This window comes from Microtus pennsylvanicus, chromosome 9 (assembly GCF_037038515.1).
Source record: "Microtus pennsylvanicus isolate mMicPen1 chromosome 9, mMicPen1.hap1, whole genome shotgun sequence".
Taxonomy (NCBI): Eukaryota; Metazoa; Chordata; class Mammalia; order Rodentia; family Cricetidae; genus Microtus; species Microtus pennsylvanicus.
This window is the reverse complement of record NC_134587.1, coordinates 9588756-9602689: the sequence shown is the minus strand read 5'-3', so window position 1 is coordinate 9602689 and position 13934 is coordinate 9588756. Positions and strand designations below refer to the sequence as shown.

Sequence of the window (13934 nt, the reverse complement as noted above, 5' to 3'; positions counted from 1 at the left end):
TTCACCGACTACTAAGGGAAACCACTAGTGCTATATGTAGCCAATTGAGGTGCTAATAAAAATAAAGTTCTTCAAACTAAAAGTTCAATATCTGCATATTTAAAATAACTTCTATTATTAGGAGAGAAACTGCTATTTCTTGTTTGAGGGTAGAAATGACAATAATAGTGATGAAAATATTAAGGAATCTTCACAATTTAAACTCAGCTAAAATGTCTGTTTTAAGACAAGTATTATCTTTCCTTTTCTCTTGGAATATTCTGACAAGGCTAAAATAAATACAATTTAGGAATTCTGATAGAATAAATTATTTTTGGGAATAACATTTCCTGGAAGAGGAATGTCTGATAAAATTCAGTGATTACATAATAATAACAGAACCTAGAAGTTTACATTTCATGATTTTAAAAAGTGTGAGAAAATTAATCATTTGAATGAGCATCCTTTGAATGTGTGTGTGTATGATTTATTTGCTGGCAGGCCGGTTTTGAACTCATAACCCTCTGACTGTCTCACACAGTTCCCCTTGGGAAAGGGACTATTGCCCCGCCTACTACCGTGACTGTGCTAGAGTCATTTAGATCTAAAATCCTCACCGTCAATACAAATGTTAATTGGTTATCAAAACAACTAATGTGAGTCTAAACTCTTTTTTTTTTCCTTTTAGAAGACTGTCACTGTGTAGCTCTGGCTGACCTGGAACTCACTATGTAGACCAGGCTAGTTTTTTTTTTTTAAAAAAAAGAAAACAAACTATCTTTTTTTCATTTTACATACCAATCCTAGTTTCTATTCCCTCCTCTCCTCCCATTCCCTCAGCCCACTCCCATCCACTCCTCAGACAGAGTAAGGCACATTGCTTTAGGCCCTCCCTACTATATTTAGGCTGAACAAGATATATGCATCCAAAGAGAATAGGTTCCCAAAAAGCCAGCACAAGCAATATGGATAAATCTTGGTGCCACTGCCAGTGGCCCTGCAGTTTGCCCCAGCCATACACCTGTCACCCACATTCAGAGGGACTAGTTTGGTCCTATGCTGGTTCCTTCCTCTCTGGTTGGAGTTGGTGAGCTTCCATTAGCTTAAGTAAACTGTTTCAGTGGGTGTCCCCATCATGGTCTTGACTTCTTTGCTCATATTCTCACTCCTCCCACTCTTCACCTGGACTTTGGGAACTCAGCCCAGTGCTCCACTGCGGGTCTCTGCCTCTGTTTCCAACAGTTGCTGGATGAAGGTTCTATGGTGACATTTAAGATATTCATCAATCTGACAACAGGGCAAGGTCAGTTTGGGCATCCTCTCCTCTGATGCTCAGGGTCTTAGCTGGGGTCATCCTTGTGGAATTCCTGGGAATTCCTCTAGTGCTAAACTTCTTGCTAGCCCCATAATGGCTCTCTCAATCAAAATATCTCTTCCCTTGCTCTCATCTTAAGGAAATGTTCCCTAGCCATAAGGGAAATGCAAATCAAAACGACTCTGAGATACCATCTCACACCAGTCAGAACAGGCTAAGATAAAAAACCACAATGATAGCTTAAGCTGGAGAGGATGGGGAATAAGGGGAACACTCCTCCATTGCTGGTGGGAATGAAAACTTGTACAGTCACTCTGGAAATCAGTGTAGCAGTTTCTCAGAAAACTGGGAAGCAACCTACCTCTGGACCCAGCAATACCACTCTTGGGCATAATACCCAAAGGTTTCTCAATCATTCTACAAGAACATTTGTTCAACTATGATCATAGCAGCATTATTTGTAATAGACAGAACCTGGAAACAACCTAGATGTCCCTCAACTGAAGAATGGATAAAGAAAATGTGGTACATTTACACAATGGAGCACAGCTCAGTGGTAAAAAAACAATGACATCTTGAAATTGGCATGCAAATGGACAGAACTAGAAAAACCATTCTGAGTGAGTAAAACCAGACCCAGAAAGATGAACTTGGTATGTACTCACTCATAAGTGGATACTAGCTATAAAGCAAAGAATAATTAGTCTCTATAGTTCATGACCCTAGAGAAATAAGTAACAAGGTGAACCCTAAGAGAAACATATACAGATCCACCTAGAAAGGGGAAATAGACAGGACTGCCTGACAAAATTGGGAGCATGGGGGTGGGGGGAGAAGGGAGGGTGGAAGGGGAAGAGGAGAGAAGAGAAGTAGGGAGGAGAATTTGAGGAAAAGGGATAGTCAAGATGGAGGAAGGACCAGACTAGTTTTAAACTCAGGTCTCTGTCTCCAGAGTGCTGGGAAGCTACATCTACCAAAGTAGATTCTGTTTATTTAAAAGGAATTATTTTCATTTTCTGAAGATCATTATGGTGGATTTGTGAGGTTTCTGTTGCTTTGTTTTTAAGGCAGAGTCTCATGTCGTCTAGGCTTGCCTTGAACTTCCTGTGTAGCTGAGAACGATCCCGAAATCCTGATGTAGCCTGTCCCTCCTGAGTGTTGGAAGTACAAGCCTGCATACCATACTCCGTTTTCAAAGAATGTGCGCTGGGGAATGCATCATGTGAGACAAACACTGCTGAGTCACACCCCAGCCCTCCTCTGTATTAGAACAAAGGCTGACATTGCTCCACAGGTAACATTTTAAAGCACAGAGGAAAACTCTGCAGACTTTTCTTTTAGCTTCTGCCCTTTACTCATGGGAAGAGATAGAGGCTATACACGTGGTGCTGGAGGGCAGAGTTAAATCATTTTATTTTTCCTTGCTTATGTTATCACTAAAACAGCTGTTCCAAGGCATTTCTTCCAAATACGACTTGGGACTGTAGCATATTACCGCATATACTTTAGACACAGTGGAGCTGTTTCTGCTGCTGTCTGACAGGATTCTCATGTACATGGTCTTCTCTCTTTCCAAAGGTACATGGTACACACCATTAATTCATAGAAGACCTTACATAAGTGACTGTCAAGTGCTAAGAAACTCTCTCCGTGCCAGCTGGTCAAGGATGTCTCACAAAAGACAAATGAGGCTGACTGGGACCCTCACTCCTTGAGCAGACCTGCTGTGGAAGGGGTGTTATCTGCCTTTCAACAACCACGAAAATCAGTGGTTCTCAACCTGTGGGTCAACTTACTCTCACATATGGGTTGCACATCAGATATTCGCATTACAATCCATAACAGTAGCAAAATTGCAGTTATGAAGCAGCAACAAAAATAATTTTATAGTTTAGGGTCACCACAACATGAGGAACCATATTAAAGGGTCACGACATTAGGAAGGTTGAGAACCACTGGTCTAGATGGTCTTCCTACCACAGTGACCAAGACTTTCCAGCCCTGCTGCTGCCCTTTAGGTCAGAGACAGCACCACAGTCTTCCAAGGAGGCTTCCTTGTGGACTCTGACACCTGAATCAGAGCTAAGGCACTCCTGGACAGATCATTCTGCACACTTAAGCGCCACTGTGACATGTTATCCTTCTCCCCATGTCAGGGAGCATCCTGAATAGGACTGGCCTGTGACAGATGTCTGGAAACTGAGAATTCCTCAGTGATGATCAGAGACTACTCACATGCAATACATATTGTGCTTTGTACTCAAAGAAAATGCAACCTAGCAACACACATAAACATGTCTGCATTTAATGCACAACTAAAATACTCAATCTTAAATCAGAAAAGAGAAATTAGGGTAGTTATCATTTTGAAATAATTTACTCTTAATATACTTCAGGAGAAAAAAGCCAGGGTCTTATGTATCTCAGGCTGGTCTTGAACTCACAACTTTGCTACATATAATTTTGAACTTCTGATCTTCCTGCTGTCACCTCCAGTGTGCTAGGATTACATGTGTATGGCACCAGGCCTAGGATTTTGAGGATGTAGGGACTGAAACAGTCCTTGAGCATGCTAAGCAAGTCCCTACCAATAGTCAAATCCCCGGCCCTCTTAGCATACATCTGCGTAAAGATATTTTAGTTCAAAAATTAAATAGTAGAACTCTAATGATCAAGTATAACATATTTAATATTTAGAGAAAATACTACATAATATTCTGCTTACATATATGTGTGCCTGGTACCCACAGAGTTCAGAAGGTGGCATCAGATCCCCTGGAACTGGAGCTACAGATGGTTTTGAGTCACCATATGGGTTCTGGGAAGTGAACCCAGGTCCTCTGCAAGAGCAACAAGTGCTCTTAACCACTGAGCCATCTCTCAAGCCTACCACATTGAGTTTTCTTGATGGGTAAAAGTGTCTAAATGTAGACCGAAAATACCATCATCATTTTTCACAAAAAGGATCTGTTACATTGAGCATCTTTATGTATCATAGAGAAAATATAAAAGATCAAGTACTTCTTCAGAACTTGGTAATCATCTTTGAGGATAAATCTGTAGACTTTTTACAGCTTTGACTTTGATTTAAAAAATGTAGTTAGGACAATTCAGCTTACCAAGTCAGCTTTAAAATTCAGTTTCCAAGGCAACAATCTTATGTCCTGCTCACTGCTTAAAAAAACCAAAACCACTATAGATGCAGTCAGTACAACACCAAGGGCATGAATATAACCGAAGTGCTTCTGCTTCTGTCTGAAACAAGCTGGCCTCTTCCTTTTCAGGGAATTACACATATCCCTACTGCTCTGCCCACCAAGTGTGAGAAGGTCATGGCCAACACAAGCCCAGTCTTCGAGTGGCTGCTGGCACAACGGGGAGGAGCAGGGGCTCTTACCTGAACATTTCACTCCCTGAGCAATGAGGCCCCACATGAAGTTGGCACAGTATTCACACCAGTGTGGCCCTCGGAACGTATGGACCTGGAAAAAGAATGGGGCAAAGTGGAGGAAAAGGAGACATGAGGAGGCTGTTGCGCATCAATCAAAGGAGGCTTACACAAGCTAGCTGAACTGAGGATGCAGCATGCACATTTAGAAAACCCATCGAGTGGAACTGACAAGTGACATGTGTTTTCAGAACTTCATTTCTTCTTTTAGAAGGGATGACACATCAAATCGATAGACTGCAATTTCCTTCTGGAAACAATTTCTACCGTGGAATTTTCCAATGAGTCGTCTCCTCAGGCACAGGGAGCCTTCTGACACTGACATGCAAGTCTGAGTGTGAAGACTTCAAGGCTAAGAAGCAGGGTTGGCAACGTCTTGAGTCTGTAAAGATTTTGTCAGTCCAGTTTCCTGGGCAAAATGGGTTACGTATATTGAAGTGACCCTGGTTGAAACTGAATCATCAAACAGGGCCAATTCTTCAAAACATGTTATACTTACTGTGTTAACAACAAATGCATGTTAGTACCTATAAAAACTACAGTGAATGAGAAACCAAAGGCTGGCATTCCAGGCCTGTGACATTGTGTTGGCTCCCACAGACTTTCATGCATACGAAAGGTAAGTATTCTAACGCTGGTGAAAAATATCACCAGAACAGAGATGCCATGAATCTGAACCTTCAATTAAATAACAAAATTAGGAAATCCTGCCTGACGTGGTGGCCCATGCTTCTTAATCCCACACTAGGGAGGCAGAGATTCCAGGTCATCAAGAACTATACAGTGAAACCATGTCAGAGAGAGAGACAGACAGAGAGATGTGGAGAGGGAGGGAAGGAGGAGGAAGAGGGGTAGGGGAAGAAACAGTATTACCGATTTTGGGCAAATTCTGGTTAAAAGTGTACTAGGAAAACAACAAAAAAAGAGAGGATACAGGAAGTCAGCTGATTTGTAGTCAGTTAGATTTAATTAAGGCCATTTCCTCCTGCAGGAAACAAAACCATGGAGAAAAATCACCAAGTGTGATGATCTCCATGTGCAGATCTGCCAGCTCAGTTCTGTAAACCGCAGCTAAGAATGTCACTTTCCGTAACTGTGACATTAACCTACTGACTGGGTCTCAGAAACAAAGCAGTGACTCTGGGATATGTATACATATTTACATATATTACAGAAATGAATGGTTTTTTCAAGCCTAAGATATCACAAGTATAACATTTTATTCAGAAAAACAATTCTGATTGAATAATGACACACCACTAATTATAATGCTCAATTTCAAAGATGCTGAAATATGAAATAAAATGTCTCTAGTACAGTCAGTAAAATATGGATATCAGAATTCTGGTCCAAATACAGACCTGGCACAAATATCCCCATGAGACTACAGAGGATACCCACAGTTCATTCCAAATAGGTATGTGTTTATAATTACAGCAAGCAAGCCTGAGAACCAGGTTTCATGTAATTTTGAAAAGTAGGCCATAAATCCTTTTATATCTTTCATTAAAGGGTCAGAATACAATACACACTTGCCTCTGAACTGCTAATGATGTTCAGAGCCTATAAATTGAAAGCATTTCATGGAAGTCCCGGAACAGGGCCCAAGATCATCAGATTCTCTCCAATGCCCCTATGCTTGTCTGTGTTCCCCAGAATGAGTAAAACTGGATGAGCCACACTTCACTCTGATGCGAATGTGAAGGAGACCACAGGCACGGGCTCATACAAAAAGGTATGGACGATCAAATCATGATAGCATCCTAAAATTACTTTGGAGAAAGTCTCTAAGATACAAATTCAACCACAGGTTGCTGAGTTTCATGTTAAGTATGTATCACTCAGATGAGTGATGTAGATGTGTAAAAATGCAATGAGAATATGGAGGAAATTCCAAGAATTACTTTGCACACGACTTACCTTGTATTGAAGCATCTTGAGTTACAATGGGGAACAAGTAGTAGAGGTGTTATGTTTATTACTTAAACACAAGAGCACTAACTACCAAGGTTAGCACAGTCCTTTCTTCCCTTGTGAGGGCAGTGGTGAATATGGCATTTTAAAGACACAGGGCCTCTGTTCATATGACACATGCTGAAGTAAGAGCTAACTGCAGGCCCCATGTTCTCTAATCAAAGAATTGCACGTGTATATCAGAAAGCAGCTGTTACAGAATTATTACTCATATACTTCAGGCTGGTACAGACCTTTTATAAAGGCATTGTGAACCATTTGTGGTTATTTTGTTGTAAAAGTTGTGAAGTAGCTTGCATACCCCAGCAAACGGCCTTAGAAGCATCAGCAGCCAACTTAAGTCAGTTTGGAAGGGAGAGAGCGGCAGGGAGAAAGGGGTCACTGACAGGACAGATTTCTTAGGGCTAAATGAAGACAGGATCAGGTAGACAGTTAGCTTTGACTGGAGTTAACTGGATAGGAGGAACAGGAAGAGAACCCCCACACCTTGGTCTCAGTAGCACAGGCTGATGATGAATGCTGCCAAGGCTGACCTTGAACTCCTGACCCTTCCATCTCCATTTCCCAAGTGCTGGGATTATAGGCAGGTGCTACCTGACTAAGAGCAGCCTTTAAAGTTTTATAGCACAGAAGGGCAATTATAGCTAATATTCATTAGCTACATATTTAAAATAGCTAGTAGAAAGACTTTTGAAAGCTATCAACACAAGGAAACAATAAATGTTTGAGGAGGCTAATGCCATTATCCTGGTCTGGTCATTACACTTGTGTTGAAATATTACAGTGTATCCCCAAAGAATGTGTAATCACATGTTAATCAGAAGAAACAGCCCTTCATCTGTGCAGAGCCGAGCACAATGCAAACAGGTGGTATTTACTGCATACAGTCGCTGACATCTGATAACATTGTTACTAGAAATAGTTGTATTTTAATCATGTTTTAAAAAGGAGTTAATCAAATGTAATGCATGCTCAACTATAACAGAAAGGTCAAAAGTGGCACTGCTTAGGAGGGAACTAAGAAGGAAATGAGGAGAAAATAGAAGAAAGGTCCAAAGTGGATTAGGAAGAAGCCCAGGGCCACAACAGCGGGATCTTTGGGTTTTACAAATGCTAACGTGCTAGGCAAACAGTCTACCCCTGAACTCTAGCCCCAGCCCATCTGTTTGCCTATTTTTAAAGTCAGGGTCTTCTTGTAGAGCTCAGGCTGGCCTTGAACCTTCTACCTCAGTCTCTTCAGCTCTGTTGTTATTGGTGTAGGCCACCATGCCTACCTGACCAAAGTGAGTACTTTTGCCTGGAATGGTCTACCCTTCATATAGAAGATGCCCACCAGGGATCAGCAGCTGGTCAGTACTTCAGGAATAAACACTACTGCAACCTCGATAAGCACACAGCTAAGCAACACTGTCATTTCCATAGTTTTCATCTAAAGTGCCTGAGGTTTTTGCTTTTGTCTTCCTTTCTTACTCCTGCTCCCTTTCTTAACTCCTGGTTCTTAGCTATTTTCCTGGTTAGGTTTTTGTTTGTTTTGTCAATTCCACACAAACCTAGACATATCTAGGGAGAGGAGATCTTAAGTGAAAATTGCCTCCTAAGACTGGCCTATATGGCATTGTCTTAGCTAATGTTTGATGCTTCTCCTGGGCACAAGTGGTCCTGGGTCACATAATAAAATCAGGCTGAGCAAGTTATGGTGAGCAAGCCAGTAAGCAGTGTTCCTCCATGGCCTCTGCACCAGCTCCAGGCTGACTTGCTTTGATGATGAACTGAAATGTGGAATTGTAAGCCAAAATAAACCCTTTGGCCCCCAAGTTCCTTTTTTGGTTATGGTGTTTATCACATCAATAGAAACCCTATGACTGCTGCAGACTAGGTAATCTAACGACAACCTTTCCTTAGCAGTGGATAGAAAACAGGAAAACGTTCCATCTCAGATTTTTCTTTTCCCGTGACTTCTTTTGCTTTTTTTTTATTACATTCATTTGTTTATGTGTATGTGTGGGTGTTCATGGAAATCAGAACTTGGGGTAACTGGTTCTCGCCTTCCACCATGTGTCGGGTCCTCAAGATTGGCTGCAAGGGCCTTTACCTGCTTGGGCCATCAGTCAGACCTTTCTGAGAAGTCTTCGCTGCTCCTTCCACTGTAACTATGCAGTCACCTGGGGAGGGGCTGACCAAGGGTATGTGAGTATATGTGACTTGGGTCATCCTGAAGCTTTTTGTTACCTTCTCCCCTAGTTTACCTTGGGTATAAAAGCTGTGGAAAAATAAGCGCGGGTGATTTCAGGACCTGAATAATCCCTGAAACTCCCTCCTGATACTGTTTTGCAATTTCTGTCTTTATTTTCCCATGCCCCTACCCTGGTAAAAAGTATTTATGTTGAGGCTGGTCCTCAACAGTGTCTGAAGAGGCTATTATATTCCAGGGCCTCATCCCAGCCCCTGGCACCCATCTCTGGAATACTGGGCAGGAAGCTCCATTTCAAGCCCCCTCCCCTGGGAGTTGCCTGGTCCAGACTCCACCTCTGGGAAAGCCCACCAAGCAGTGACCCCTCCCCAGGGAGGTTCAGGACCACTCCCACAGGCTACTTAAACTGTCCCCCAGAGAATGTACATGTGCTCTCTGGGTTTAGCGTGGTCTCCCACACTAAATCTCTTCCCCTTGCCATGTTTTCTCATTGCCACCTGGGAGTACTGCATTAAACATGGGCATCTCTTATTCGGTCTAATTTGATCTGATTGGAATATCTGCATTGGCCAAGAGGCTCGTTCTAAGAAATATTCTTAACAGAGGCCAGAAGAGCAAGTCAGATCCTCTGTAACAGGAGTTTTGGACCATTGTTAGCTGCCACACGGTGCTGGGAATCAAATCCAGGTCCCCAGGGAGCACTCTCAATGGCTGAGCCATCTCTCCAGCCTGTCTTCAAAGTCTTAGACAGTGTTGCATAATGCACGTCTCTTAGTAAGCATATGAAAATTTTGCCTTTTTCTGAGTTTTAGACAATTAAGCCAACTGAAGTGATCCTGTGATGAGTGAGAGACTTCAGCGGCATCTTACTTTGGCACCTCCAAGTGGAATCTAACCTCTGCTTGCTGTCGGACCAGAAGCACACACATAGGCTTTGTAAGGTGGGAGGGGGCATAATTTCTTTATAGTCAGTGATACCTGCACTAGTAACTGTATCCGTTCCCCAGAGGGTAAGACAACTCAAAAGAGCAATCTCCGGCAGCATGGGGCATTACCAGCTAGGAGGTCATCTGGTAAGAGGACACAACTACTTTTCCTAAGCTACCTCTAAAGCTGCTGGTCCATCTTGACAAGTCAAAGTGACAGAACAACAGCAGGTTCAGCTAGTTTTAAAGCCCCTTTCTCTTTTGCTCCTGGAAAAGACAACATCATCACTATGGTATGTGCGATTACTTTTCACCTGTGAACAACTCCTTTTATGCTAATTGCTGTTTAAGCAATCAGATGAAACTAATTAGTAAACCCCAATAAAGCCTTATTACTGAATGCACCAGCCAAAGCCAGGCTGAAAAGGGCACAGAGGGTGTGACATGGGAGGTGTGTTGGGGGCAATAGCCAGTGTCACACTGTCTCCCAGGCAAGGACCTTTTTATACAGTGAGGTCATCCTCACTGCGGTTTGCTATAATGAACACACATGCTACCCGCTTCTCACCATGTTCACAAGACTTACAACTCCACTTTGAACACCAATAACAGAAATAGCAAAAGAGAAGCCCACTCCACTGCAAGATAACACTGCATCGACATCCTCATTATCCCTCTCAGGCAAACACACTCCCTTTAGAAACATGACGGCAAATGACCTTGTAAACCACAGTGGAAGTGACAAGAACATTAGGACCGCGAGGTTTTGCTGGCAAAGGTGGCATTGACATTTCAGCTGTAGCCTTGTCATTTGGGTGGCTCTGATGACTCAGTCCTCTAGCACGGTACTGGGCAACAAAAGAAGAGAACAGATGATGGCAATCAAATGGAGGAACACAGAAATAGGCAGCCAGGCAGGAAAGGCCATTTCTTCTGTGCTCCTCATTTTTATAGTTTAGTGAAACAATACGCCTTTTTTTTTCTGTTAAAGTCACCTCACTCTATAGTGCAGGATGGCTGAAACTCATGACCTTCCTGTGTGCTGGGCTTATGAACCTGCACCATCAGCCTAAGAGAGATGGTTCTCAGTTTTAAGTTAGTCTCACCAAGATAGTTTACATACTTTTGATCACTTGATATGAAATTTACAATCTTAGTCTTAATTTGATCACTTCTGTTAAAGTGTATACATATATACATACATTACAGATGCATATATGTAAAGATGTAAAGAGATGCATATCATATCAGCTGTGAACATTAGCAGTAAATACATGAATCTCTACAGAGTCTCCTGCAAACAAAGGTGGGTTATAAAGAAAATAGTAGGGCTTTTAGTATCAATTACCTTCTTGACCATTATTTAATCAAAGCTAGTCAAAACTGCCTCAAATTCTTAAGAAAAATCTACAGAGTAAGGTTTGAGTTGAGGCACCAACACTGTCATTATGCTGGCCATTTTGATGCAAAAGACTGGTAATGCTGACCTCAGCTGGGAAGAGAGAAGGGTATGGGGCTCTTGCTGAAGCAATTCTGAACACTAGTCACAGACAGTTAAGTGTCTGGGGGAGAACAAGTCAGAGGCCAGCAGCAGACAGAATCAGGACACCATGGGACAGCTGGTGAGGGCCTAGGTGCTGACGACCTTTACAGCTAGCTGCCGAGAAGATAATCACAGGGAGGAGCTGCAGGGGCTGTGCCTGGTGCACCCAACTGCACACCTATGAACACACAGCATCACTCTGATCAGTATGACTTTTATTTCAGGAATGGGAAAACTGTTCAAAATTGGGGGAAGTACCATAAAAGTTCCTCCAGATTGACAGTGGCTATACCATAATAAATAATGTTACCATCCTTAGCTTTTCTGTCCATTTTTCATCACATTACAAGGTATAATTATGTAATTAAAAAGTAAAACAGCAGCAGGGCATGGTGGAACACGCCCTAATCCCAGCATTCGGAAGGCAGAAGCAGGCAGATCTGAGTTCGAGGTCGGCCGGGTCTACAGAGAGAGTTCCAGGACAGCCAGGACTGCAAAGGCAAACCAAAAAACCAAACCAAACCAAAATAAGAAACGGAGAATAACAAATATAAGTAAACCACTTTCCATTTCAAAATGTGGATGCCTATAGTTTCATCCTTTCCTTCTGATGGTGTTCCCTCTAAATTGATGGTGCTCAGGTAGAAGAATGTCAGATGTTAAGGGTAGCAAGCCAGCTCAGGAGGACAGCCAAGTCTGACCACCTGACTCTGATCCCGGGACCCACACAGTAGGAGAGACAGTCCACACACTACTTTGTTACCTGATACAAATGGTCAGCCCTGAGCATATACATACAAGTAGTAGTAGACAGACGAGGGAGGTTGTATTTAGGAATACACACACACACCCCCAATGTATATATGTAGCACATAAATACACACATAAATATAACAACAATTAAAAAAGAGGTCGTAAATTTGAGGACAGGGTGGTTTACATGGGAGGGGTTGAAGGGAGGAAAGGGAAGTGGGACAGTATGTAATTATAATCTTGAAAAAGGCTTTCTAAAGACGCTTTATTTTTAATTATTTGTATGTGTGTATGTGCACAGAGGGCCAGGGGCTATGGGGCAGCCACATCAATTCTTCTGGAGCTGGAATAACAGGCAGCTACAAACCACCTATCTTCGGTGCTGGAAACAGAATCTGGGTTCTCCATAAAAGCAGCATGTATTGGTAACTGCTAAGCCATTTCTCTAGCCCTCAGATCTAATTAATTCACTGATACAGGGTCTCACTATGTAGATGAGCTCGGTCTTGAACTCAAAGATTTTCCCCATCTCTGCCCACTGAGTGCTGGGATTAGAAGTGTAGTTGCTACCTTGCTAGGCCAATTCTCTCTCTCTTTAAACTGCACACTTACTTTAAAGGTAAAGACTTTTGCTATTACTGAATGAAGTCGGTTATAAATATGAACTAGACCAAACTGGTTGATTAAAGCTTCCCATGCTCCTGTTTTTGGTCTGTTCTATCACTGACAGAATTACTGAAATCTCTATGCTGTGGACTGTCTATTTTATTTGCAGTTCAGCTGTGGCTTTATGTATATGGATCCTGTTACTAAATGTATATACACATTAGAATATTAAGACTTCTTGAAGAATTTTACCCTTAGTTCCAATGACAGTCCTTGTCTGAGAAACAACTACCACTTAGATCTGGGCCAATTAGCATCCTGTCCTCCTTGCAGAAGCTACTGTGCAGAGATGGACGTGGACATACCATCAGGCAATGAGTGCCAGGCCTTGAGCCTGACAAAACTGTCTCTCTGCAATTGGCCAAAGTCTGGCAAGACAAAGAGCTGGTGCCTCTGCCACCATCCTGCCAACAAAATGATGCTAAAAATAAGCTCAAAGTTGGAAGTTGGGGTTCTAGTGAGAGCATTCTTAATGATGGATTTCTAATTCTGTGACACATTGTCAGTCTGGGTTGGGCTTCCTGAGACTCACAACTGGTCTATCAAATGGTAACTACTATTCAATAGATCCATGTAGTTAAAAAGAAAAAAAAAAACAAACCAGAGGCCCCATAGTCAGCAGCAAGGCAAACCTGTACACACCTCCAGGAAAAGATGCCTCTGTGAACTAGACTGAGCCCGAGCAGAGATGAGGCCAGGGCACAGGTCGCAGGTGGAGTTTTAATAGGAGGAAGAGCACACAGGAAGAACAGTGACAGACTACAGACAGAATGGCAGAAAGCACAGCAAACTAAGTATTTGATGGGGTTAGTATCAGAATATATAATAAATTCCTGTCACTGAATAGCAACCACCAAATAATTTTAATTGTATTTATTATTATTATTGGTGTGTAAATGTGTGTGCATGCTTGTGCACACCTGCCAGGGCATGCACATGGAGGGAAGGGGACAACTTTTATGAGTTGATTCTTTCTTTCTACCTTGGATTCTAGGGATCAAACACAGGCTTGCATGGCAAGCACTTTTACTAGTTGAGTAATCTTGCCTGCACAGCAAAATGGGAGGTACAGTTACAGTGTGGGGGGGGAGGGGGTAGAGAGGAAGGAGGAGTGCTTGCTACTTAGGGGTGTCACAGGA

General features: G+C 42.4%; 1 protein-coding gene across 4 annotated transcripts in view; it reads right to left on the bottom strand.

Annotated features, from left to right (window-relative positions):
* The window catches only part of Chn1 (chimerin 1), a 140090-nt gene that overhangs the window by 22426 nt on the left and 103730 nt on the right, over positions 1 to 13934 (bottom strand). For all 4 annotated transcript variants that reach the window (XM_075984863.1, XM_075984865.1, XM_075984864.1 and 1 more), the window contains one exon: positions 4692 to 4776. In XM_075984863.1, the coding sequence (XP_075840978.1) occupies positions 4692 to 4776 (85 nt within the window). The remainder of the gene's footprint in view (positions 1 to 4691; positions 4777 to 13934) is intronic.